This window comes from Cyanistes caeruleus, chromosome 2 (assembly GCF_971803275.1).
Source record: "Cyanistes caeruleus chromosome 2, bCyaCae1.hap1.1, whole genome shotgun sequence".
In the NCBI taxonomy this organism is placed as follows: domain Eukaryota; kingdom Metazoa; phylum Chordata; class Aves; order Passeriformes; family Paridae; genus Cyanistes; species Cyanistes caeruleus.
Genome location: NC_141702.1, coordinates 64230151 through 64253985, shown reverse-complemented (window position 1 = coordinate 64253985; position 23835 = coordinate 64230151). Strand labels below are relative to the sequence as shown.

The following is a 23835-nucleotide window of genomic DNA, read 5'->3' as shown; positions in this document are numbered from 1 at the left end:
TAACTCAGCAGATACCTGTGCTTAATTTGTTCCAACTCTTACTTCCAGTTTCCTCTTGTTGACAACTGCATGGATAAACTGCATAAAAATGCGCAGAAACACAGCTAATCCCTGAGAAAAACTATGTTTCTTCCAGAGAGCTGAAGAGCAAAAGTAGGTTTCAACAGACCTAAAACTGGAAGAAAATCTATTTGTCCAGAATAAAAGAGAACAAAAACTTCAACAATAAGACAATAAAGGCAACCTTGTACCATCACCCTGTTGAAGCTACAGAAGGTATTCATCTACTTCCAAACAACCCAAGAGTTTCCCAGCAGAAAAACACAGAGTACAGCTACAGGCCTGTGTCAGTACTGACAAAGCAGTTCAGTTTTCCACTGGTGTAAGCCTGCTCCAAACTCCTTGTCTCCTCCACTACAACAAGGACATAGTTCTGCTTTCTGGAGAAACCTGGAGAATTCTGGAGAATCCAGGTTTAGCTGCAGTGACCTGCCTTCTGGAACTTGGTTTACTCTAGCCATTTATCAGCAAGTTAATCATTTAAAGGAGAAAGTGAAGCCAGCATTCAAGCGGTTCATTCAAGTGTTTCTCGTCTGAAACTGCCAGTATGAGAAGAAAATTTATACTATCTGCATGCTACCCCTAGCCAGTCCTCCCTTGAACTTGACTAAGCAGTTAAGGCTACATTTATACACTAAGATGAGGCCTGGGACAATTTATTAGACAATTTAATGTCTCTCATAGTCAGACCTATAAATCAATGAGAGTTTTATGCAGAATTTAGTAAATGTGATTCCACTCCACTGTAAAAGAAAATAATTTACTTCAAGCAACAAGACTTCAAAATCCAAGTCTTAGGATACTCCCTAATCTAATTTATATTTCATCTGCATTTTTATTTACTTATTAAACATTGCCCCTTAGTGTCTCTTACATTCATTATACAAATCTGACCCACAGACATCAGTGTCCACTCAAACTATGCTTCAACTCAATGCATCTAAAACTCATGAGTTTCAAGTAGTGCTTGGCTGCAAAAACAGTTCATTGTGAGATGCACCTTCAGTGACTGAAGGCAGCTCATTAAAACAGTAAATTGCATCAATCATTATGGCATTTGTTCTGGCATATTACTGTTACGGCTTGAGGTTGGGTGGACTAGATTAAATAATATCATAGCATGTCTCTCCAAACAAACAAAAAATCCCACATCCACAAATTACCCCTGAAGAGACTTCTGATAATACCACAAGACTCTTTTGAGATGCTTTCATTCCTATTCTCAGCTAACAAAAAACCAAGATCTCCGGTTGCAAAGTACAGGTTGAATTAAATAAAAAATTTAAAAAGCACAAAAATTATTCTTGTAGGTAGATGAGAAAGCAAAGAACGCACACATGTGAGCTTGTGTAGGAAGAGAAATTATGTACTCCCACTGAATCAGCTGATCCTAGTAATGCATAGAGCTCCATCACCACACGTGGCCAGAAGCAATGCTCTAGGCCAGTGCTCATTAATTTCTCTGGAGTTCAATATGACGAGCAAAAGCTTTTCGCTTAAAAATAAATCCAGACTGTTACATACATGGGTACAAAGCCAGCTTAGGGGGACCGAACAGATACAGCAGTTTCTGAGCAAGCTTTGAAAACAGCAGCAAGAGCACCGAGACTCTTGACAAAACCACAATCACAAAAACATCAGGGGATCGAACTGCAATGTGTATCTTTTAAAAATATGTGCTTAGCCATTGCCTCCATTTTTCACTGCAAAATAAAAGCATGCTACTACCTAGGTGTGTGTAATGCAGTACAATAGGACACAGAAATCCATTTCTTATTGCTGTCAACTTTTTCCAAAGGCGTGTTACTGTATAAAGTCCTCAAAAGAGTATTACTTGCATATTTACAGGGAAAAAAGAATGCAACAAGACCTCAGAGAATTGACAGATCTATCACTTTCCAGGTTTCTCTTTTTCCCCATGAGAAACTGGCCATGAACCTACATTCCCTTTACATTTACTTTCCACACAGAATCATATACCAAATTCCAGGTTTTTGAAGTCATGACTTTTACAGAGGTAATAGTGAATAAGGAGAAATCTCCACTGCTTGCTACCAATCTTTCATGAGTGGTGTTTCTTATACAAAAGCTTTCTTGAGGGTTACCTCAAACCGAACACCAACCTTCTTGCAGCTTCAACAAGCACCCTGTCCTGCAATACAGCAGTCAAATGCCGCATCCTGTTCTCACCAGGACAGTTCTGCTGAACACTCAGCATCATCATTTAGAACCATCATTTAGAACTCGGTTGAAATAACCCCAAAACAGCTATTTTGCAAAATTCAGTCTTTCCTTCAAAGGGATTATCCTAGTTCACATATGCCAAGTTAAACTGAATGCACCTTAAGAAATAACTTAAATTTTCAAGACTGTCAACATCGTACTTTTTTTTTTTTACTTTTGCCATTGATTTACCCAATGTCGAGTATGCTCCCTGAGCACATGAGTAGACCACAGGCTGTTTCCCCCCAAAAAAGTAGTTATCAAAAGAACTGAACACAATCCTCCAGAATCAGTAGTGGAAGCCTCTTCTCATAGAGTTGAGCTGGAAGTGTAAGATGATTCTCACCTAGCAGAGATAAGCACTGTCAGTAATCCCAGCACACACTTTGATGAATAGGCTATGTTACAACACAAGCCAAGTCCTCAGACCTTGGACTTTCACTCTGAAAGCCAGAGGGACTGAACAAATCAGATTTGCTCTACTGGCCTGCAGGCACATTCCCTGCTATCCCCCAGACTTCCAGCATAGCCTCTTTACTGCTTATACATTACTTCAGGTTAAGATCTCTGTCATGGTTAAAAATGGGATGTTTCCTGCTACCTGGCACCTACAGCTATGAATGGGGACTCCCTACAAAACAGAAGCAGCAGTTTCCTGAAAAAAATACAAGTTCCTTTTGTACCCCCAACAGCTGCACTGTAAGCACTGAATGTAGGGCTTTTTAAAGAATGTACCTCCCAGATTCTTTGAGAGGCATTTTTAAAGACCTTATTGCAATCTACAGGTGCCTTGTGAGGGGAAGAGTAGGGGCAGACACTGATTTCTCTCATGACCCGAGACCTGGACCTGAGGGAACAGCCTGAAGACATGTCAGGGAAGGTTTGGGTTGGATAACAGGAGAAGGTTTTTCACCCAGAGGGTGGCTGGGCACTGGAACAGGCTCTCCAGGGAAGTGGTCACAGCACCAGCCTGACAGAGTTCAGGAAATGTTTGGACAATACTCTTAGGCACGTGCTGTGATTCTCAGGAATGGTCCTGTGATGGGCCAGAAGCTCGATCTAATGATCCTTGTGGGTTCCTTCCAACTCACCTTTTTCTGTGATTCTGTAAATAAATGTCCAGAAGAATCACAGATACTTCTGGACCCCTCTTCTCCTGGTCTTGGCAAGCAGAAAGAAAGGAAGCACACAGGAACATTAGCAGGACTCACTGGAAAGTGCAGGACACCAGACCATGCTGTCCAGGTTCTCAGCCCTACCCCTTTACACTGCCAGCATCGTAATGAGAACTGGTTCCTTTCCTTCTTTCCATCCACTCTTTCCACTCACTTTGCCTCAAGTGCAGACGGGCAAGATAGGGCTACATATTCTTAGAAAACCCTCCAGTACTTGATTTTGGTAAGCCAGCTCCTCAGCCTGTAACAATTGCTCACTGTTTTGACCCAAAGAAACTGGAGGTCAGTCTCCTGACCAGCACTGAGAGGCCCCACGGAGAACCACCATGCCAGGCAGTTTTGCTGGTTTAAAGTGTGGTGAAAGCCAGAGACTCAGTTGCATTCTGGTTCCTGCCTGAGGCACAAACTCTGCAGCGTGGGATAAAATTACACTTCCACACCCCATGCAATACCTGTTTTGTAAGTATACAGTTTCAGTTTCCAGGACTATCAGTTTAATGCCCTTGAAGATGCCAGGTTCCCTTTTCTTTCAGGTATTTAAGTTTGCTTTGGGTACAGACACACAGTAATAGACAACAACTGAACTAGAAGTTAAACAATCTGAGTCTAAAAGGAAATACGTTTCACTAATGGCAACTAAGCACCCAAACAGTCATGATAGAAGAAATCTCCTCCACTTCTCTGGAAGAACAAACCTCCAATCTGAAATGAGCAGTATGCACAAACATTACCAGCCACACAACAGTAGCAAAATCTCCTGGTGATCAATGACATCACTGTCATTCACCAAAGGACTGAAAAAAGCCCTTCTCTTGTTCTCAAGATGACAGAGAATCAGTGCTACTGTTCAGAAAGCTAAGGCATGCACATCTAGATTTGTATTAGCAATACTCAGCAGATTACAGGTACCCTCCCTTGATCAGTTTTAAATAAGCAGGATAGTGAAGGATTCCATTGCTAAATTGAGACTTCTCATTAATTTGTCACAAATGTCATAATTATTTCAGTTATTAAGTATTCAAATCCATTACCCATAAGCATGATCATTGCTTTTCCATTATGTTTTAGAATTACAGTTTTAGAAACACATTATCAACAGTTGAGAAGCTCTTCCTTCTAAGAGACAGGGTGGAGGCATCACTTTAAAATTTCATAAAATTGAGTAAGACAACAGTTTAAGACTACATCTAAGGTGCACAAAATTAACAGAGCAGAGGAAGAAAATCCTGAGGCAGATGGAATTGTTTGTGCCTGAATTCAAGGAATGGCTGAGGCTGAAATTCACACACACAGGATGGGTACCTGTAATTAAACACCAATCTATCCAAGGTCATATCTTTGTGATTTACATACAGAACCACATACACACACTTCAGTCACAGAAACAATATCTGTTCTACTACACAAGCTTTAAGGAAACATTAAGGCTGTTAAGTGTGTGGTTCTCTTCCTGTTTTGTCAGGTATCTTTGTGAATATAACAACAGAACTGCAGAAAAGCTGGGAACTAAACCAAAAAGCATTTCAAGTGCAAAATAAGTTTCTGCAAACCCATAGAAACTGTATTTGAAGAGTGCAGTATGTAGCAAAATTCCTGTATAACAGGAAAGGAGAATAAATACCTTTAAGAAAGGTAAAAAATTATATTCAAAGTAATTTTTACTTGGACTCTTCTACTACACAACAGCATCTCAAGACCCTGCAACAGACATATAACAAACAGGCAGGCCTTGTGCCAAAACCAAGAGGAGGAAAGGAAGTTAAAATATTTTTTGAAAAAGCAGTAAATACAGCTCACATGAAAGGAAAGGAAATATCAGGAGCACATGGCTATAAAGGCTATTGCAGGCTTTTAGTATCTTCAGACAGAAAAGAAAAATCATTAACATTGTAATTATTCCTTTACACTGGAGAAGCAAACTCATTTTGCTTTATCAGACTCTTTCAATTACAATGCAGACAGCCAGACAAGCAAAGGAATGGCCAACACCAAAATAAATTTACAGAAAACCTCGCAAATGCCACCTACTTAAAGGTCCACATAACTGTTTCCCAAATCACAAAATCAACTCTTATAAAAAGTCTAATCAAGCCTTAGTACTCTGAGAAGACCTGAACTATTGAAAATATTGATTATTTTAAACCTTGTGATGATACTCAAGTATTCTTAATGGAGGAAGGAACTTCTTTACTTAGGAGTATCAGTTCCATTAAAGGTCTCCTGGGTTTTGAACTGCTGTACAAAGACAAGTTCAGCATGATAACAGAAACTGCAGATGAAGACAATACTTAGCCCATCTCCCACAAAGATGACACTAACTTAGAATGTGCTGGAGAGAAAGGATAAATAAAAAGGAAACATCTCAGCAGCTGCAAGTGCTTGCTGAGCAAAAACAAGTAAAGAACTAAGACAAGGCAAACCCTGTAAAGCAGCAAGAGAACAAGAGACACTAAAGACTCACGAAAGCCCCACGTGGGTCAGAGCTGGTACCAGGTGAGAAGAACAGCACCCTGAGTACCTGCATTCCCCATTACCAGGCATGCCAGCCTAACCCACCCAATGACTGATAACATCCAAATGCACAAACGTAGCTATCCCACACCTACCACTGTGCAAATGGTGTGCTGCTCTAGAGACACTAGGAGCTATTTTAATTACCTAGTAAAATGAAAAGCAAATTAATATAGTTCCAGAATATTTTGTACCATTTACTATGTTATTTCTCACCAGGAGCAGTCCAAGTAAGCTGAAAAAGTGTTTTCTTCCTAAAACCACGTGAACTTGCTTGCTTGCTATCTGTGCTACTGTGCACATTCATCTACTCACATTTCACAGCAACAAGAGAAAATAAAGGAATAATCAAAAATCAAATCTCAGTTAAAACAAGACAGACAAAGGATAAGCACATCTGTATAGCTCCTGCAAGTAGAAAAGAGTAGCTAAGTCAACAAACTATTGGGAAACTAGCAGTGCCATTTAACTAAACCAGGCAAATTATTGATTTTTAGCTTTATGGACTGTTGACTCTGGAAGCCATCCAGTGGGTGATAAAGGAAAGTAATATTCTTCTTAAAACATTAAGAACTAAATAAGCTCACACTAGAATTTGGATCTCCATTTTACATGGGCAGTTTCAAATACACAGAAGAGCAGGTAACTGTGTACACAAGACCCTAACACAATAGGCACATTAACAATGACTAGCAGTATATATTTTATCATGAAGCTTTAACCAGTTAGGGTTTTTACCATTCTGAGAAAAAAAAATACAAGCTGCAAACTCAAAAAAGCCCCCAACAAACAAAATTTGAGTTCTGAGTTTGTAAAAGCTACCAAGCTAGTTACTGTTTTCCTTCAGAAAAAGAAAATAATCAATTAGTTGTAAATTATTCAGCTCTAATAAATACACATACTATAAATTTGCTATTTAAATGCTTTCTAGACTCTCCTGTTACATGGTAGAATGGTAATAACTGAAATTTAAAACTGTGTCTTGAGGGTATAAACTAAAATTTGTTTTGTAAACAAAAACTGATACAATCCACCCCTTCCCTGCCCCCAAAAGGAGTGCTCAGACATACAGAATCACTTGAGCACTAAACAAATTAAATAAATAAAAATTACAGTCACAAGTGTAAGCAGCAGAATTCCTGCCAGATTAAGATAATTTAAATACTACCATCCATGCAGGAAACAGGAATTACATGAAGCAAGACAGACAGTGGCTACACAGGCTTGACAGACCTGCTATAAATCAATGGCCATCAGCATCCCTCTGCCACCACTACTTACCTACCTTAAGCACCATAAATATTTTTCTTTAACAGTATGTTGGGTTTGTGTTTGGGTTTTCTGTCTGCTTTGTTTTGTCATCATACTCATAAAAGTCAGCATATTTGAACAATGTGTATTTTTCTATACTCTGCCAAAGGCACAGTGCCCCTCCTGCACATGAATGGAAGTATGGACAGCTTCACATTGTCTTTGGCAAAGCTGTCTTCTGTAACAGGCGGGCATTGCATTCTGCACTCTCCAAGCCTCCCCTTGCTTCTAACAGTTATTTACCCAGACTGTAAACAGAAACCAAAGTAAACACACAGGAAGTCACTGATATATTCCTGATGCAGAACCATTATCCCTACCAGAAGAAATGCGATTAATAACTAAAAAGTATTTTTTTCCTTCCTAGCCAAAGCTGCCGATTGCATAACAAGCCAGGGGATTCAAATACACCTATCATGCACAGCACATTTGTGAGTGCCAACACGAACTGCCAAACTGCACCAGCCACTTACAGACTCTCTGTAGCACACAGAAGAGCTAATAAAACGCTGCTGTGCCTGCCGTGCAGCGTATCCCACAGGCAGCCCTCATCACACTGCAGAACAGCAACGTACCGTTCAGTCTTGTGGAATTCCCATTTTTTTGCTGCTCATCCTCTTCATTAATGGTGAATAAACCTGGGGGATTTGGCCTGGCACTTTTCTTCAGTCTCTCTTGTCGGAGGGCAGTAGTTGAACCAGGCATGTTGCTGTTGCCTCTTGCTTATTAAAAAAAAAAAAAAGTAGGAAACTCCAGCCTCTGATTAGGCACTAGCTGCAGCGCTGTCTGTTCATTTGAGCACTTGTAACAGATCCCCTATGGATAAGCAGTATGCAAACAGCTGACAAACACCAACATCCAGTCGGCAGCGAGAGGCTCGCAGTCGTTCCCCTCCTTGAAGAAAAGCCCTAATTAAAGGCACATTGGGTCGGATGCTCCTCTTTGCCGTCTTAACCTGTTCAATCAGATCCCAGACCACAGCTCCAGGTTCCTTGCAGCAGCACTTTCTTCCCTGCAACCTTCTTCCAGCCACAGCGCGCTAAAATATTCAGCACGCACTACAAGAGGAGAAAATATGATACGCCGCTGTTAACAGTTGCCCTGACAACACGGACACATCCTAATCAAAGGATGGTCTATGAGTGCTGTCTCCTCAGCTGCAGCCAGCCGGCCTTGGGAACGCTGTCTCCTGCTCGCTCGTGGAGAGCTGGAGCCACCTCGGCAGCAGGGGCTGCTCCTTCCTCCTCTCCAGGCAGCGGGAGAATGCAGCTGTGGTTGCACAAGCAGATGAGCACTGAGTGAAAAGGAGCCTGGAAGGCTCCAGGCATGAACCTGCTTTTTGCTCAGCTGCTCTGCTCATTCATGTTTAGAAATTTTAGCCTAACCTAAAACAATGAGGATGAGTCCTCTTCTACATTTGCATGTGCTGGGTGTCGTGTGAGCCACCGCCCCCCACCCCCCTTAATCACCTTCCTGGGCAGCACATACCTTTTGCATTAGGAATGCATACACCCACAATTACAGGCAAAGGTTGGAACACTCTTTTCCACGTGTGAAAACACAAAAATGTGAATTTCTAGCTTGTGTGGACAACATGAGACAACAAAATTCTGAAAATTCTGTACCACACCATCAGTTTTAGAGCGTGAACCTTTAACATACACTTCGCAAATGAGCTAAATCCAAACAGCCCAGGCAGTTTTAGTTAATTGATCTCCCTCATATGTTGGCATTCTGGACTTTCTTGAGCCATTTACACCAGAATGCTTGCTCACAAGTTTTGCAAATCTCAATGTGTCATCTTTCACTGCAGCTGCAAATGCCACTGTGCAACATGCCAGATATTTCACCTTAATCTTCATCCTCTTCCACCTCAATTCAGTGTGTGCTCACCATTTCAAAATACTACCAAAGAAAAACTCCCAGCTAGAATCACTCTATAAATTTAAAAGTACATTATTTTTCCTCACTTCAGGGTTGTTTTGTTTTGGTTGGTTTTTTGTTTGGATTTTTTTAAAGGGAATGTTGATGCAACCTGATCAGCCACCACAAGATGGCACAGACATTAGCTGACAGGTCTGTAGATGCCTCACTGAAAACTGAGTTATACAGAGGTACGTGATCACCTCAGCGACACAGGGAACAAAACTGAAGAAGTGTCAGAATTCGTGACACAAACTGTGTTGACTGCCACAGCAGCCTCTTTACAGAGGAGTCCTGGGTCATGCTCAGCTGGCAGGATAGCTCTGTTCTTGCACATCTCAGGCCAGTGAGCCAGGATCACAGCAGATGGAGAAGAACACAGCACCACCTGAAGGCTCAGCTGCACCCTTCTTCCCTCTCCAGCACAAGCACAAAACACCCAACCAAAACAGAAGCATTTTGCAGGAGGACACCATTTCTGAACTGAGTCCTGAGCCCACCTCTAGGATGCATTTCCTCCTGGCTACATCCTGCCTCTCGGCTACACCTTGGACTCTGGGCGTACACGGAAGCTGTCACGATGACATTTCTCTGCAGTTGGAGACGTTTTGTACTACAGGGCGTGGACCAAAGAGTAAGGAAAAAAGATGTTCTTTGGCTCAGTAGTTTGCCTTCTGGCCTTTATATGGGCACTACTACTTTATTCCATAAAGAGAAACAGCTTGATTCTTCAAATCCCACCCACCTATGCCTCCCACAAACACTACATAACAGAACACACATTGCCACAGAAAGTGGACAGTAGTTAGTGCCATCACAATTTTTCATACATGCAAAGATTTGCCAACAGGACAAAAGTAAAAGGCAGCAGTATTTATATGGCAGCTTCATTAAATATCACTCCACCCCGTTTCACTGCTTTATGTCATTAAGTAAGGGTTTCTACCCTTTTAAAAATTATGTTTAATCGCCTTTGCTAAACTCCCTAAATAGGCATTTCAAAACATACAAGAAGTATGTAACACACAAAAATACACCTGACTGGAGCAGCTTCCCGGCTTACAGGTATGCTTACTGTGTCAGCATCTCCATTTCCCTATTATTGAAGGAGTCATGCAGATCAGTTACAGGACTGAGAATGACATTCTTGGTCCTTGCAGGATCCCCCACACCCATAAGAGTGACTTGCCCTCTGTACAAAATGTAGTAATAACCAAGTTTGATGCTTCAGGGGCTGGTGCAGATAGACTTGGCCAATGACACACAGGCAACGGAGGTGTTGGTACATATTTCTTCCTGTTGACTTAATGCAGAGGTGACAGGGGAAAAGTATCAACAGCACATTCAGCTTACACAGCAAGATTTTATTTCAAGGTCCCTGTGGTTAAAAACTATGCCAGCTCACAACATGTTTCCAAATGCCTAATAAAATGCAACCTACTACATATAAAAGACACCTATTATAATAAAAAATACCCCATAACTTTAGGGACATGGGCATTTTTTTTTCTTTCTGAAAAACACTCCTAAAATTACTATTAAACATACATCAAAGGTACCAGCACTGCATAAAAGCCTGTACTAACAACCCTCCCCCCCTTCCTCAATCCACTGGTTTAGGGAAGAAAAAGAAGTTCCTGAGGTATTCCTAGCAGGAAAGCTTTGCTTATTTCAGTCTTGTCTCATCTACGTGGGAGCTTCTATATGAAAACTGGGATGAAAGCAACATTCCCCCGAGGGAACAAAGGGGTGGGTAATTTTAGTAACAAGGCAGTTAAACACTTAAAAAGAAAAAAAATTTAAAAGACAAAACAAAAGGAACAATATTCTTACATAACCCCTATGATTGATTCCCCCCCCCACAACCATTAGTCATCCTGTGTATTGAAACAATCACAGCTGAACTGAGCCCTCTTACTGATGGAGTGAGACTCTCAGGAGATGGAGTGAGAACAACTGTGTATCTTGAGGGCACTGGGTCATTTTGGGGTTTTCCTTTTCACACCACCTGCAAACTGATTATCAGACAAACCATTACACTTAAACACACCCACATTTACCCACTGGGTTCTATAGGTATAATTACCTGCACAAAACATCATCTGATATGCAACTGTCTTAAACAGCAGCTTGAACAAGGACTATTAGGACAATTATATCATGATATGGGAAATGTAAATATTTATGACACCACACTGAGTGATGTTTCTGCTTTACAATCAGGAATTAAGACTTGATATCTTTACCTATGAAATGAAAAGGAAATTGAAGCCAGTCACCATGGCTGAACTCTAGATTTGCAATCTTCTTTCATGAACAGATTTATTAACAATTTATTAATTGTTTCATTCCCCATACACTATCCAAACTGTCCATGAAGCTCATTACTGTGATTTAGAGTATAATGAATTGTACATAACTTTACGTTCCACAGCCACTGCCTTGAGAAAGCTTCCCCTCAACTTACATGTATTTTGTATCAGGAAATAGATCAAGTAAATATATTATTTTAGCACATTTTCCTTTACAGATTGCCACTATTTCATTGTTATTTCTGATTTTCTTATAGCTGAGAAGTTCAGGGCAAGGTAGGTGTATATCTTATATATTTATGACAAGAAAGGATATAGAATTTTGCTTTTATATTCATGTTTTCCCTGCATGAAACAATAAGATTAATTGGGAAATAGGTTCCAAATATTTATTTCTTGGGAAAGAAGATCAGGAAAATTCAGTTAAAATATCCCATCCTGTTCTGCAGAAACATTACAACAAAAAAAATTCAGTGTACTTACTCATCAAGACACACAATCATATTTTGTATAGCTTTTCATACTTTCAATATTAATCATCTATGTCAAAAGCTTTTTCTAAGAACTCATTTAAAAATACATAATATAGTCAATGCTAGATCATACGATATCTCAAATTAGAAGAAATCCATAAAGGACATTAATTTCAACTCCCTATCCCTCACAGGACTATGTTGGAATATACATACACTAACTGAACTCCAAACTCAGTTTATCTCTAGTTTTCTTCAGGAGTCATATGTCTGTTTACTTTCTACTTCACTAGGCTTTAAATCAGGAAGTCAGGCCTAAAAGATGGAGAAAGTAAGATCTCTTTTTTTTTTTTTTTCTTCCTACTCATATGAGAAAACAGCTATTTACCCAGCATCAAAGGACTGGAAACCACCTTTTTTATGGCATGTAAATCTTGGACAAAACAAACTAGCCTTAAAAAGACAGGCAGGATTCATTCCTGCACCCCATTTTGTGTTTTTTTTTCAGTTAACTTGGAAACAGCAAAAATAGCCACTTTATCAGAAAAAACACTTACTTCCATTAACTCAACCATTCCTAAGTCTCAAACACCTTATTTTTTTCACTGTTGCCACTTTCTCTTCCTTCTACCTCTTATTTTCCAAAAATGACACAGAATAACCTTGTCTTTATAGAGGTTTCTAAGTTTCTCTTCAAAGATATCTCTAAGGCCTCACTTTTATTTACAAAATAATAAAGGACCAGCCAATTATTTTTACTGCAGTAACTGAATTGTTTTCAAACAACTTCAGTATATAAACACCTGATATAACAGCTGATTTCTTCTTTACACACTCTTGGAAGGAAAAAAAAATGCCACTTGAATTAATCAGTAAGAATATAAAATGCTAGAGAACAAGAAGGAAACCTTCTCCCCAATTTGCTGTCCCCCTGACACACTTGGTGCCACACACTGGACCAAGGGCTGTTAACAGCTCCTCAGAAACAGCTAGACAGAAGGTAAGTGTTAATTGTTTACCCTTCTGTCAAAGAAATCTAAAGCTGTGTGCATTTCCATGCAAAGGAAAAATTTAGGAGAAAGCTGGAAGTCCTGCCCTGTTTCAGTCAAGCTAATTCATCAGCACAAAAAGGCACACAAACATGAGGAGTTCTTCAAGAACTTAATCAAGAGCCTCGTCATTCACAAACACTTTCCACACATACACACCAATAAAACAATCTTGTATTTACAAGATTTACATTAACCAGTCTGTCACATTTTTTAATTAAATTGATTTGCGCAGTATGACTAATTATAAACATTGCACAAGGCACACCATGATGAATCAAAAACATATTCGATCATTCTTAGTCAACACTCTTTATTTATCTATAATAACAATAATCAGGCCCTGCAGCAGAACATATCATGTAACTTCAACCAATGGTCAGTTAAATAAAGAAAGGCAGCAAGGAACTGGGGGTTCACAAGGCAGTAGGAAACAGGAATTTGGTAGAAGACAGAAGTTATGAATTCTAAATGCCCTACAACTAATAGCCAGGGCAATGTTGTCACTGCTTCTGTCTGGAAAAAAAAAAAAGAAAGTTTATTTTTAAAAATACCTGGGTTTTATACGTGTCAAGAGAACCAAGCTCTTGTGTAGCACTCAAAATTAAGAGCACTTCTGTACATATTAAGCTTTTCAGTAGAAATTAATACTTCAAAGAAAAGGCTTCAAGCTTTTTCACAGAAACAGGGACATGAAAGAAAAGGCAATATGCCAAGAGCAAATTAAAATTTTTTTTCCATTGTTGTATTACCGACAGTATCTGATGGATGGAATATTGTGTACTGTGTTAATTACCAGTGCTTTCCTGACATCTTAGTTCCCAACATGTTTCTCAGAGGACGACCAAGATGCCTGGACTTTGGATAAGACAGAACAGTGTCAGATAGAGAGATGAGGAGAATTTGGAGCATCAGTACTTTATTTCTCCCCTCAGGAGTCTCACAGTGACTCTCCTTCTGGAGCACAAATCATTCCATCATCACCTCCCTGAAGAATCTCATTGTCAACAAGAGTCAGGGTTTCTAACCCCATTTATTTGAACAGCAAGGCAGCTGAGTCCTGCATGTCATCTTAGCAGACAACTTAGAGTTGTTTCCCTTGAACTCTGACAGATCTCCTACAACATATTTTCAAGCATTCTCCCCAAAGCCTACTTGTTTTTATGAAAACAAACATGGCATGACTGCAGGACCAACACTAAGGGAGAACTGCAGAATTAAACCTGAACCAGTTTCACAAATACACCATTTCTCATATATGTGTAAGGCCAAAAAAGGAATATAATATAAAAATAGCTTTTTCTGCCATACTTCCTTGCAGGCCACTGCATTTCTCTAATGGAAGTCACACAGAGGGGATCCCCTTTCCTGAAGGAAGGATAGATACACGAAGACACTTACCACAACAACAGCAGCAGCAGCAGCACACTGTGGCTTGTATTGTGGATGTAGACTTACACACACTTTTTTCAAGTGGAAAAGAAAGTATGTTGTTGCAGGGTTATATAGTGTTTACATAATTGTATTTACTGTATAATATGTATTTACATAATTGAGGCAATTATTGCTCTGATCATTTACCTCTAACACCACAAATAATTTTCAGCTCTAAAGTATTAAATTTGTTTATTTGGGATAATAATAAATCATGCAAATAAAATATTAGCCATCTCAGAGTAACGGAAATTTACAACTTTTTGCAGCTTGAAACAGCACATGCACAAGTACATCTCTTTTCAAAATTAAGCCTAAGGAAAACAGCAATGCCTATTACTTTAACTAAATTAGTAGAAGTTCTGTATTGGAAGTACCACATAAGCCAGCTGTTTGACTTAACAGGCCTGATTCTTCATAAACTCAGATTTATTTATTTATTGTGGCAGTGTTTGGCTTGGGGGTTTTGGGTCTGTGTGTGTAGAATTACTTTGGCTTTGAATTTTTTTGGGGAGGGGGATTTTTTTTTTTTGGACAGAGTTGGATTTTTTTTGTTGAGGTGGTGTTTCTTGTGGTTTGTTTCACACACACACCTCTTTTTTTTTTTTTTTTTTTTAACACTACTAATGCTGGGCGTAGGTGGGTGGAGAAAGACAGCCTGGCTCCCATTACACAATAAAGACATAAAAAGGCTCGTTCAGACCTTTCCAAGGTGTGTAGTACCTGCACAGACATTACTTGGCCAAAAAGAGACACCAAGACACTTGAACAGTTTTCTAAAGCTGAGGGATGGCTTCCATGAGGATTTTAACCTAAATTTAATTTAGTTCTATCATTTTCATTCTACAAGGCACTGATAAGTCTCTGTGCATTCAGTACTGCCTCAAAAATCGTTAATGTGGGACCAAAAATATAATCACGGGCTCTGATTGAATAGGTTTGAATAGGTTTTCACCAGAGAGGAGGCGGCAACAGAAGAATCGCAGATCCACGATTTATATATTAAAAGATAGAAAGGATTCGCAACGTACTAACGTTTAGATAATCAGGGATGGAAATCAGAGCACGCCCACCACACACAAGCCTGAACACTTGCAGTATTTGTGAGCACACAGCCTCGCAGTCCCCGTTTCCTCACACCTGGCGCTGCCACAGCCGCTCTGTGCGGTGCGGGCGAGCGAAGGAGCCCGGGGCGGTCCGGCTGTGCTGGAGCCCCGGGACATCCCCACGGTGACACGGGCATGTCCATCCCCTCCGCTGGCCACGGTGACCCGGCAGCTCCCCTTGGAAAGAACGTGAATGGCCTGAGCCGGGCAGAGAGACAAAACCCGTGTGTCACAGCAGCGCCGGGTAAATCCTCCCCAGCAAAACGCGCTGGCACCGCTGGGGAAGAGCCACAGGAGCAAGAGCACACCTCCAGCTCCCAACCAACTGCTTCCTGCACTCTCGTGCTTTCCCTAACAATTTATCTGTTTGTTGGGAAAAAATTAAACAGAGTAAAATGAAATTTGATTTATTCTCAGATGGAGAAAATACCAGGATAAGCAAACAACAGATATAAAGTCCCATCAGCAGTTAAAGAGTGAACACCTCAAGTGTTCGGCTTTCACAAGCCACTTGGCACTGACATCACTTAGAATGCAGACTTGTTTTCCTGCAAAAAGTACAGAGTAATACTAAGCACACTTAGAACAAAGATCTAACTAGAACAGTACACAAAAACATGACATTAAATCTTCTCTGCAGCATTACAAACACACAGCCCTCTCTGGTGTTCCAGAGCTTAAGCAAACTGTTACCTGTGCACAGAGCTGGCCAAAGCAGCCCCGAGCACGCGTGGGGAACTCTCACAGGCAGAGACATGCCTATGTTCATGGATGGGCAGCCATAAGATGAGGTGTCTCAGAAGCTTCTCCATTCGATATTCCCCACAAGAGGGCCCCTCTCATCTCAGGAATCACTGAAGAGCTTGTTTGCACTATTAGATGCTCGAGTAGCTGTGACTGAAAAATTCTAATGGGTATAAGTTAGTATATCCCCTGAGCACTGTACTAATTTTTATTCACACATTTATGAATGGCAGAATAAAAATTAAAAAAAAACAAAACAAAAAAACCCCAAAAACTTCATCCTGATAATTAAGCCATTTACCCAGATAAAGCTAGTTAGGTGCAGCAGACCATCTGCCAATAAAGGGAGCCATTTGGAACATCTCCCTGCAAAATTCCTTGTGGTGATGTTGAAGCTTTCCCCAGGATCAGCCCTAAAAGCCCATCTGTGTAGCCACAGGAGGCAAGGAAAGAAACAAACAGCCACACACCACAACACACAGAGCTTTGTATTTTCGACAGAGGCAGTAGTTCAACCAGTAGGTAATTTCACCAAACACAGATGGGATGTTGACCTTCCTGAGGAGCCGGATCCAGACACAGGTGTTCTGCTTGTGGAGCAGACAGATTGCAGCCGAAGCCATCTGCATGGCCCTCCCTGGGCACACATATCTGCTAGCTCATGGATGGACCAAAGAGCCACAGAGCAGATCCCTGATGTGCTTTGAGGTTGTTCCTGTTTGTGAATGCTTGCAAGCCAGCCCCTGTGATAACTCAGAGAGAGAATCTCAGCAGACAACAAACAGCTTCACTGAAGTTTAACTTGGACATTTCACTCACAAAGTGGTTTCAAATGAACTTTGACAGCACAAAGCAATTTAAATTCAAAATACTCAAGAACTTATGCAAGCAAATTCTTCTGTCTACAAATGTCCCAATGAGTAAAAGTTCAGCACAACAGCTTGAAATGATGCTATAAAGCAAACTCAGAATAAAACTAGGTACATAAATCCTTTTAAAACAGAACATATGCGAAATACACGTCACCTGTTGGCTCATTCCTAGTTTTGGTAAGTAACTAGAAATAGACTGATAATCCAGGTAAAAAACAACCCACATCAGCAATGTAAGGTAGAGAACTCAAGAAGAGTTTGTTAGAAATGGCTTAAAAAAAAACCCAGTCAGTTCTTCCTGTGAAAAGTGAAGTCAATGCATAGGAAGGCAGACATGCGTATTCTGAAGCTGAACTTTAGTGATGCCTGGGAGTGACTTGTAAGGATTTCTGAGCAAAATCACTGTACTGCTAAGCCTAACGAAGAAAGCACTTGGATGGGTCTGCCCACAGTCATTGCTTGTGGCTGCATGTCTGCATTACATAAAGTATGTATTAAAAATATTATACTGAGGAAACACAATCAGCCAACAGCCATATGGCCTATTCATATGCTGTTTTGATAGAAATGCTCACTCTTTGATTTAGAGATAAACTCGGACATATGTTAGAGAAAGACTAGCAAAGGGTGAGTGGAATGAGACTGTGGAAGAAGGTATAAAAGGAAAAACCGAGAGGACTAAAAGTTAGTCTGGACTTCACAGCCCAGCAAGCAGCAAAAGCAAACAGCATCCGCGCCTACAACAGCGATACAGCGGTCGATCCGCTTGCGTAAGCCAAAATCTCCTCCCTGCACCCTCCTCGCCCTTAGGGCCAAAATAAAAACGAGTCAAAACGCCGTGGCAGTGTAGATCCCTCCTTAGAGGAGACGCAAGGACATCTCCCCGTTTTCCCTATAGGAAATAAGGGCTGGCAGCAGCAGCCCGAGGCTCGCACGCGTTCGAGGGGCAGCCAAACCCCGGGGCCCCGCAGCCGGCCTCGCTCGGCAGGCGCCGGGGCGCTGCTACCAGCTACCTTGACCCTGCCGAGCCGTCCCTCCGCCCTCGCCGGGGCTCACCCCGTCCCCGTTAGCATTAGCAGCGTCTTGCGGGCATCCACCCACGCTGACTGCGGGAGCTCGGCGCTACCTCAAGCCCCGCTCAAAGCCCGCAGCCCGGCGGCCGCCCCCTCCAGACCCCCATCCTCCCATCCTCGCCGGACGCCGAGCGGCTCCGCGCCCCGCGTTAGCCCCGCGGCCGTGCGGGCGCCGCAGCGCTCCGAGCCCTCGCAGCGGAGGTTTCAGAAGGACCCGGGAACGACGGCGCGGCCCCGCCGATGCCCCTGCGCGGGGTCGGGGGGGGGGGATCTCGCCGCTACGGCGGGCACGGTCCGGGCGCGCCGCCCCCACCAGCGCAGCTCTGCCCGCCGCCCGGGCCGCCCCTCCGGCTGTTCCCGGCCGGGCCGGGGCAGGCAGCGAAGCCCCCTCACGGCCGCGGAGCGCCCCCGCACCTGTTGCGGACGAGGCCCCGCCGGGCCCCGCCGCGCTCCCGCTCCGCACGGCTCCCGCCGCCGCCCGGGAGCGCCGGGGCCCCGCGGGCCGATCCGCGCCGCCCTCCCTCAGCCCCGGCCGCAGCAGCAGCCGCTCACCTGCGGGGCGCCGGCGCCCGCCGCTCCTGCCCGCGGCCTCCGCCATGTCTCCTCCTGCTCGCCCGGCGCCGTGCTCCGCCCCGCGGCCCCGCGGCTCCGCGGCCCGGGGCAGGTGAGCGCCACGTCCCCCGCCCCCGGCTCTGCCCGCCAGCAGGTGAGGGCGGGCCCGCCGCCCGCGGCCCGGGAGCGGCCGCCTCTCACGGGCTGGAGGCGCTTATGAGGCGGTGCGGGGGCGGCTGCCCGCACACTCCCGGGCCCTGCGGCGGGCCGGGCTGCCGAGGTGCCGCTGTTCACACAGGTGTGATATTTTTAATTTTTTTTTAATTTTTTTTTTTTTTTTTTCTTCAGAGCGGCTCCCGCCTCATTGGCACAGCTCGTTCGGTACCGGAGCCGAGAGAAACAACAGGTTTGGGGATGCTCGCCATCTCGACAGTAGGTGGGTGGGAGGAGTGGCGGCCGCCTCGCAAGCCCAGGCGATGCGCCGCATCGTGTGGGAAAGAGCCGCACTGCTGTAGACTCCTTCCTGCCGCACGTGCTCTTCAACAGCCGGTTTTAAAGCTGCGAGCAACGCCTTGCTTCCAAAAACGTGGCTCTGTGAAAAGCTGTCGATGTTGCAGTCGCTTCTGTAAAGGTCACGGTCCTGTCACCTTTCCTATGATTTTGCCTTAACTTGCTTTATGCTGCTTTTCAGTGTCGTAAGAGAGTTTAAAAGGTTCTAAGTCCGCATCCGAACGTAATTTAATTTTGCATCTGCTTGTAGGTAGCACCAATCACCAGAACCACATGTGAAGGAGGGTGAGGGAACTGGGGAACTCAGAGGATGCAGCTGCGAATGCAGGCAAGTAGGTGGAGAGGGGCAGCTCCTTTAGTCTGGTGCGCTTGGACCAAGCCAACTTCAGCCACCACGCACAGCATCCTCCTTTCACAAACTGCTAAGCTCAGAGCACAAGGTCTTCTAGGGGAAGGGAAGATTAATATTTTGTTGTTGCACCAAGAGAGCCATTTGTGGTCTAAAACAAGGAGTTTGAGGCTTGGGTGATAAACACACCCTGTGGCTTGTAGGCAGGGGAGTGTCTGCAATAGAAGAATAGGCTGGGCTCTATGCTGAAAGGTGCAAAAGACAGCAAAATCAGCATTGCCTTGGTTGAGTTTTCACTTGTCTGCTCTCTTAAGGGAGGTGTAAAGGCAGCTCTCAGTCAACTTGAGCCCTGGATTACAACAGCACTAACCAAGGACTAAGAGGTTATCCAAGTTCAGACCCAGTGGTATGCCCTATGGTCAGAATGCTGCCCTCAGCAAAATCCTGCACTAACGTACTCTCAGATCCCTCAGTTGTGGTCCATGTAGGCACCCACCCACCAGCAAAGTCTGGGAGCCAGGCTGAAGAATCCCAGGCTGACCTCTCTGATGCACACCATCCCAAAGTGTTATGTCATGTTTTGTCTGAGGATGTAAAAAGTAACATCTGGTACTTCTATATGGAGTAGCCTGATGTAGGGACCTTACATAAGCTTTTGTGCACAGGATCTAGGATCTGTATGGATTAACTGTGCTGCTCAGGGACTACATTCAGACCAGAATTGGTGGAGGAGCATAAGTGCACATGGCCTGTCCCTTGATCAGATCCAACAGAGTCTCACCATGAAGAATACAGAACTGACTGCTGAGCAATTCTGAAGAAGCCACCTCGAGTCTGATGAAGCCAGCAAAGAGCTATAGGAATTAATTCCCAGCTGGTGCCAGGCTAGGTCTCATGGAGACATTCAACAGAAACCTCGATCACACTCTTTCTGCCTTACATAGTTGGCATTTCTGAGCAGCCTGAGTCATAGAGAACAGGCTGCATGCTTTCCAAGTAAACAGAGCAATGCAATTACCTTCCAGTTATACTGCATGAAACCAGAGGTTTTAAAAGCTGAACCAATGCTTCACACAAAAATCAAATTAGGAAAGTTCATTCTTATGGTTGCTTCTCAATAGGTACAGTCTTTTTTAAGTTTTGGGTTTTACAAGTCAGGTCCCACCACTAGTCTTTCTAGTGTTGAAAATGTATTGTTTTCTGCTATAATAGCAGTAGAAATTAATAAACAGTAGCTGTGCTTCTCATGAAATGCCATGAAGTTTTTGGAAGGAACTGAATACATCTGCACCTACAAGTCAGTAGAACCATCTTCAGAATAATAATAATAAAAAATCTGACTAAAATGATTTAATCTACTGTCCTTTATCTTATTTTTTTAATACATAATTGTTGCATTCTAGGCAGCAAAAGTTACTGTATACGTGTTAGGACAACATGTTTATGTTTGAAACAAAAATTTAGTTTTCTTTGAAAATACCTGCTAGACCTGAAAAATGAAGAGCATAAGCCTTTTACTGGTTACCAAGGCTTATGAAGAAAGAAGCAGCTTCTTGTCCAGGCAAGCCTTACCTACAATGGAATTTTTTGTAGCTGCCCAGAAGAATCTGTTGATGCCCAGTGCTAGAATGGTGGAGTGACAACGACAGTGACTGGACAGGGAATACCCACCACCCTTTTTCATTACATGTGAGAAAAAAATCATTGCATAAACAAAAGCAGAAGAAACAGCAGGTCACAGTGACTATTCAGTGCATGGAGGCAGGACTTTTCATTTCTCAAGTCAAGTACAGCACTCAGAGAAGAATTTTGTTTGGTCTTGGCTTGTTAGTACAGGAATTAGCCTGGACAGAAAAACCAAGAAAATATTCAAGACTATGGTTATCATACTCAAATCACAGTAAGTTTAAGATGTATCAGAAAGGTTCCCTTGATACTCAGTATTAATTTTTTTTTATTCCAATATTTTTCAGTTCTACACCATTGTTATTATTTTAGAAGTCCAAAAATATAGCAAGGAGTAAGTGTTAGGTTATTTTTATTTTCAATTGTGTATGTCAGAGATAGCTTTAGAACAAGCTAACATTACTGTGGTTCAGGCGTATACAACTGGTACAGTTCAGTAGTACATAAACAACTCTAAAACAAATGCACCATAGAACTTAAATTACCAAAAAATAAACAATATTAAACTATGTAGGGTGGTAGGTAAAAACAATTAGCTTTAGGTCTTGCACACTAAAAGAAAAATATCTAATTATGATTGAAATTATGAAGCTCTACGACAGATAATATTGAGATATATTACAAATAAATTGAAAAGTTGTTGTCACATTTTGGTTTTGTTCCAGTGATATACTGTTACATGAAATCTTACATCAATTTGTCATGAAATTAACATCTGCTTACTTTAAGTACAATATTTCATGAGTTTATAACTTCTGCGTGTATGTTTTCTAAAAATTTTTGAAAAACTTGCATGTAAAAACCTTTAAAGTAAAATAAAGTTGCAGGTTGTTTACAGATGCCTTATGGATTATAGGAGTAAAAGCAGTCAGGAAGCTGCAGTGTTTTTAACATTGGTAAACAAATACTGGATTAAAGTGCAACAGTCCTTCTGACAGCACACCTGCTCTGGCTGAAAGGAAATCTTTTCATCTCTGCAGAGAAGCAAAGAAAAATATCCATGTCAGATGTGTTTCTCTCGAAAGTCAGTGATAGCCTTCCAGAGTGTGCACAGCATTCCTCCTCTGTAAAGAGAAATCATAAAGACACTCAGGTACAAAGATACTCTCTTGCCTGAAAGCCTTCCAGTTGAGGTGCTTTCTGATTTTCTTGCTCTGGTTTTGATCAATGATATTCAGTGGGAATGCTGAGGCTGATCAAAGGTGAAATTCAACATGCATTACTCAAACAGAGAACAGAGTCCTTTTCTGATTACAGGACAGGGCAATCTTTGCACTTGGCAGATGCCTGCTGTCTGGAATTCAGACTCCTGTCCAAAGGACTCGCATAACCCACATCTGACTTCCAACATGATGCGAGTTGGTGACCTATACACCTGGCATGATTAGGTGGAATGTAGTGTTACTTACAGGTCATGAGTAATGTTTCTGAAGTTTGATGATGATAGTAAACTACTGAAAGTTTTTCTAGTTCTACTCTTCTAAATAAAAGCAAGGCTGTAATGGAATATCCAGGGTCTCCAGTAATAAGGTAAATAAATAAAAACCTTAAAATTTTGCCTTCAATAAAAAAAACCCCATCTTATTTCAAGATTTAAACAGCATCAGCTGTTTGGCAAAAATGTATCAGCATCTGAAGACATACTAGAAAGTGTCACTTAAATTAATAGAACACAAAGCAATAAATTGAGACTTAGTATCACTTAATTTTTATTTTTACAAAGCACAGTTCATTTAACTGTGGAGCATTACCTCAGTCTCAAACATTTCAGATCATCTCGTGTAACATAGCAGAGCACATCCGTTAAGGTATAGTCTTCAGCCAAGAACTGCAGAAAGAAATTTAATTGAACATTTTGTTAGAAATATTATTTAAATTCCTAAGCTCATCTTTCTAGAATCATCTGCCCCTAAAAATAGAAGGTTAAGTTTGGGAGAAACCTAAAATTGGGCTGAAATGTGGTACATGTAACAGAAAAACATTGTTTCTACAAATACAGTGAAACTACTCATATTTTACACTGTATACTCTGCATCAGCATACCAGGCACAACTTGAAAGATATAACGCTTTTACAGCTACTCAAAACCTTTGTCAACTGGCATTTCTGTTGTTACCACTGGTATCTCAGAATCACAGACTTCACTGAATACAAATTTGACCATAAGTAATACCACATTTAACCCGTGGGGAAATAAAAACAGTTAAGACCTGCCTTTTCAAAAATGGCATCTTAATTTGATGTAATTGAACTTGGAGGAACCTTTGGTCTGATCTGTAGGAGTGATAACTACATGAAGGTATTCCTAAATTAGCTGAAATCCTCAACACCTCTAAAGTTATATAATTTGCTGCAGAGCAGGCTGATCTACTTCGGGATATTTCACTATAGCACAGCTAGCCAAGGCTGAGCATGTATCTTGTATCCAGAGTATCATCAGCAGGAATACTGCAGTGTGTGAAGATGCTGAAA

At 42.0% G+C, this 23835-nt stretch overlaps 2 protein-coding genes across 12 annotated transcripts in view; both read right to left on the bottom strand.

Annotated features, from left to right (window-relative positions):
- MAP7 (microtubule associated protein 7) overlaps window positions 1-16484 on the bottom strand; it is a 104947-nt gene extending 88463 nt beyond the window's left edge. For 5 of the 11 annotated variants that reach the window (XM_086877489.1, XM_086877490.1, XM_086877492.1 and 2 more), the window contains exon 1: window positions 7856-8754. In XM_086877489.1, coding sequence (XP_086733615.1) covers window positions 7856-7985 — 130 coding nt within the window. In that variant the 5' untranslated portion in view covers window positions 7986-8754. Of the gene's footprint in view, window positions 1-7855; window positions 8755-10266; window positions 10415-16270 lie in introns of those variants that run through there. The other 6 variants (XM_086877497.1, XM_086877498.1, XM_086877493.1 and 3 more) reach the window with 5 other exon arrangements.
- A 5129-nt stretch (window positions 16485-21613) lies between these two features.
- The window catches only part of MAP3K5 (mitogen-activated protein kinase kinase kinase 5), a 104066-nt gene continuing 101844 nt past the window's right edge, over window positions 21614-23835 (bottom strand). Inside the window, exons 29-30 of the mRNA XM_086877488.1 lie at window positions 23115-23191; window positions 21614-22427 (exon numbers count right to left, since the gene is read on the bottom strand). Coding sequence (XP_086733614.1) covers window positions 22367-22427; window positions 23115-23191 — 138 coding nt within the window. The 3' untranslated portion in view covers window positions 21614-22366. The remainder of the gene's footprint in view (window positions 22428-23114; window positions 23192-23835) is intronic.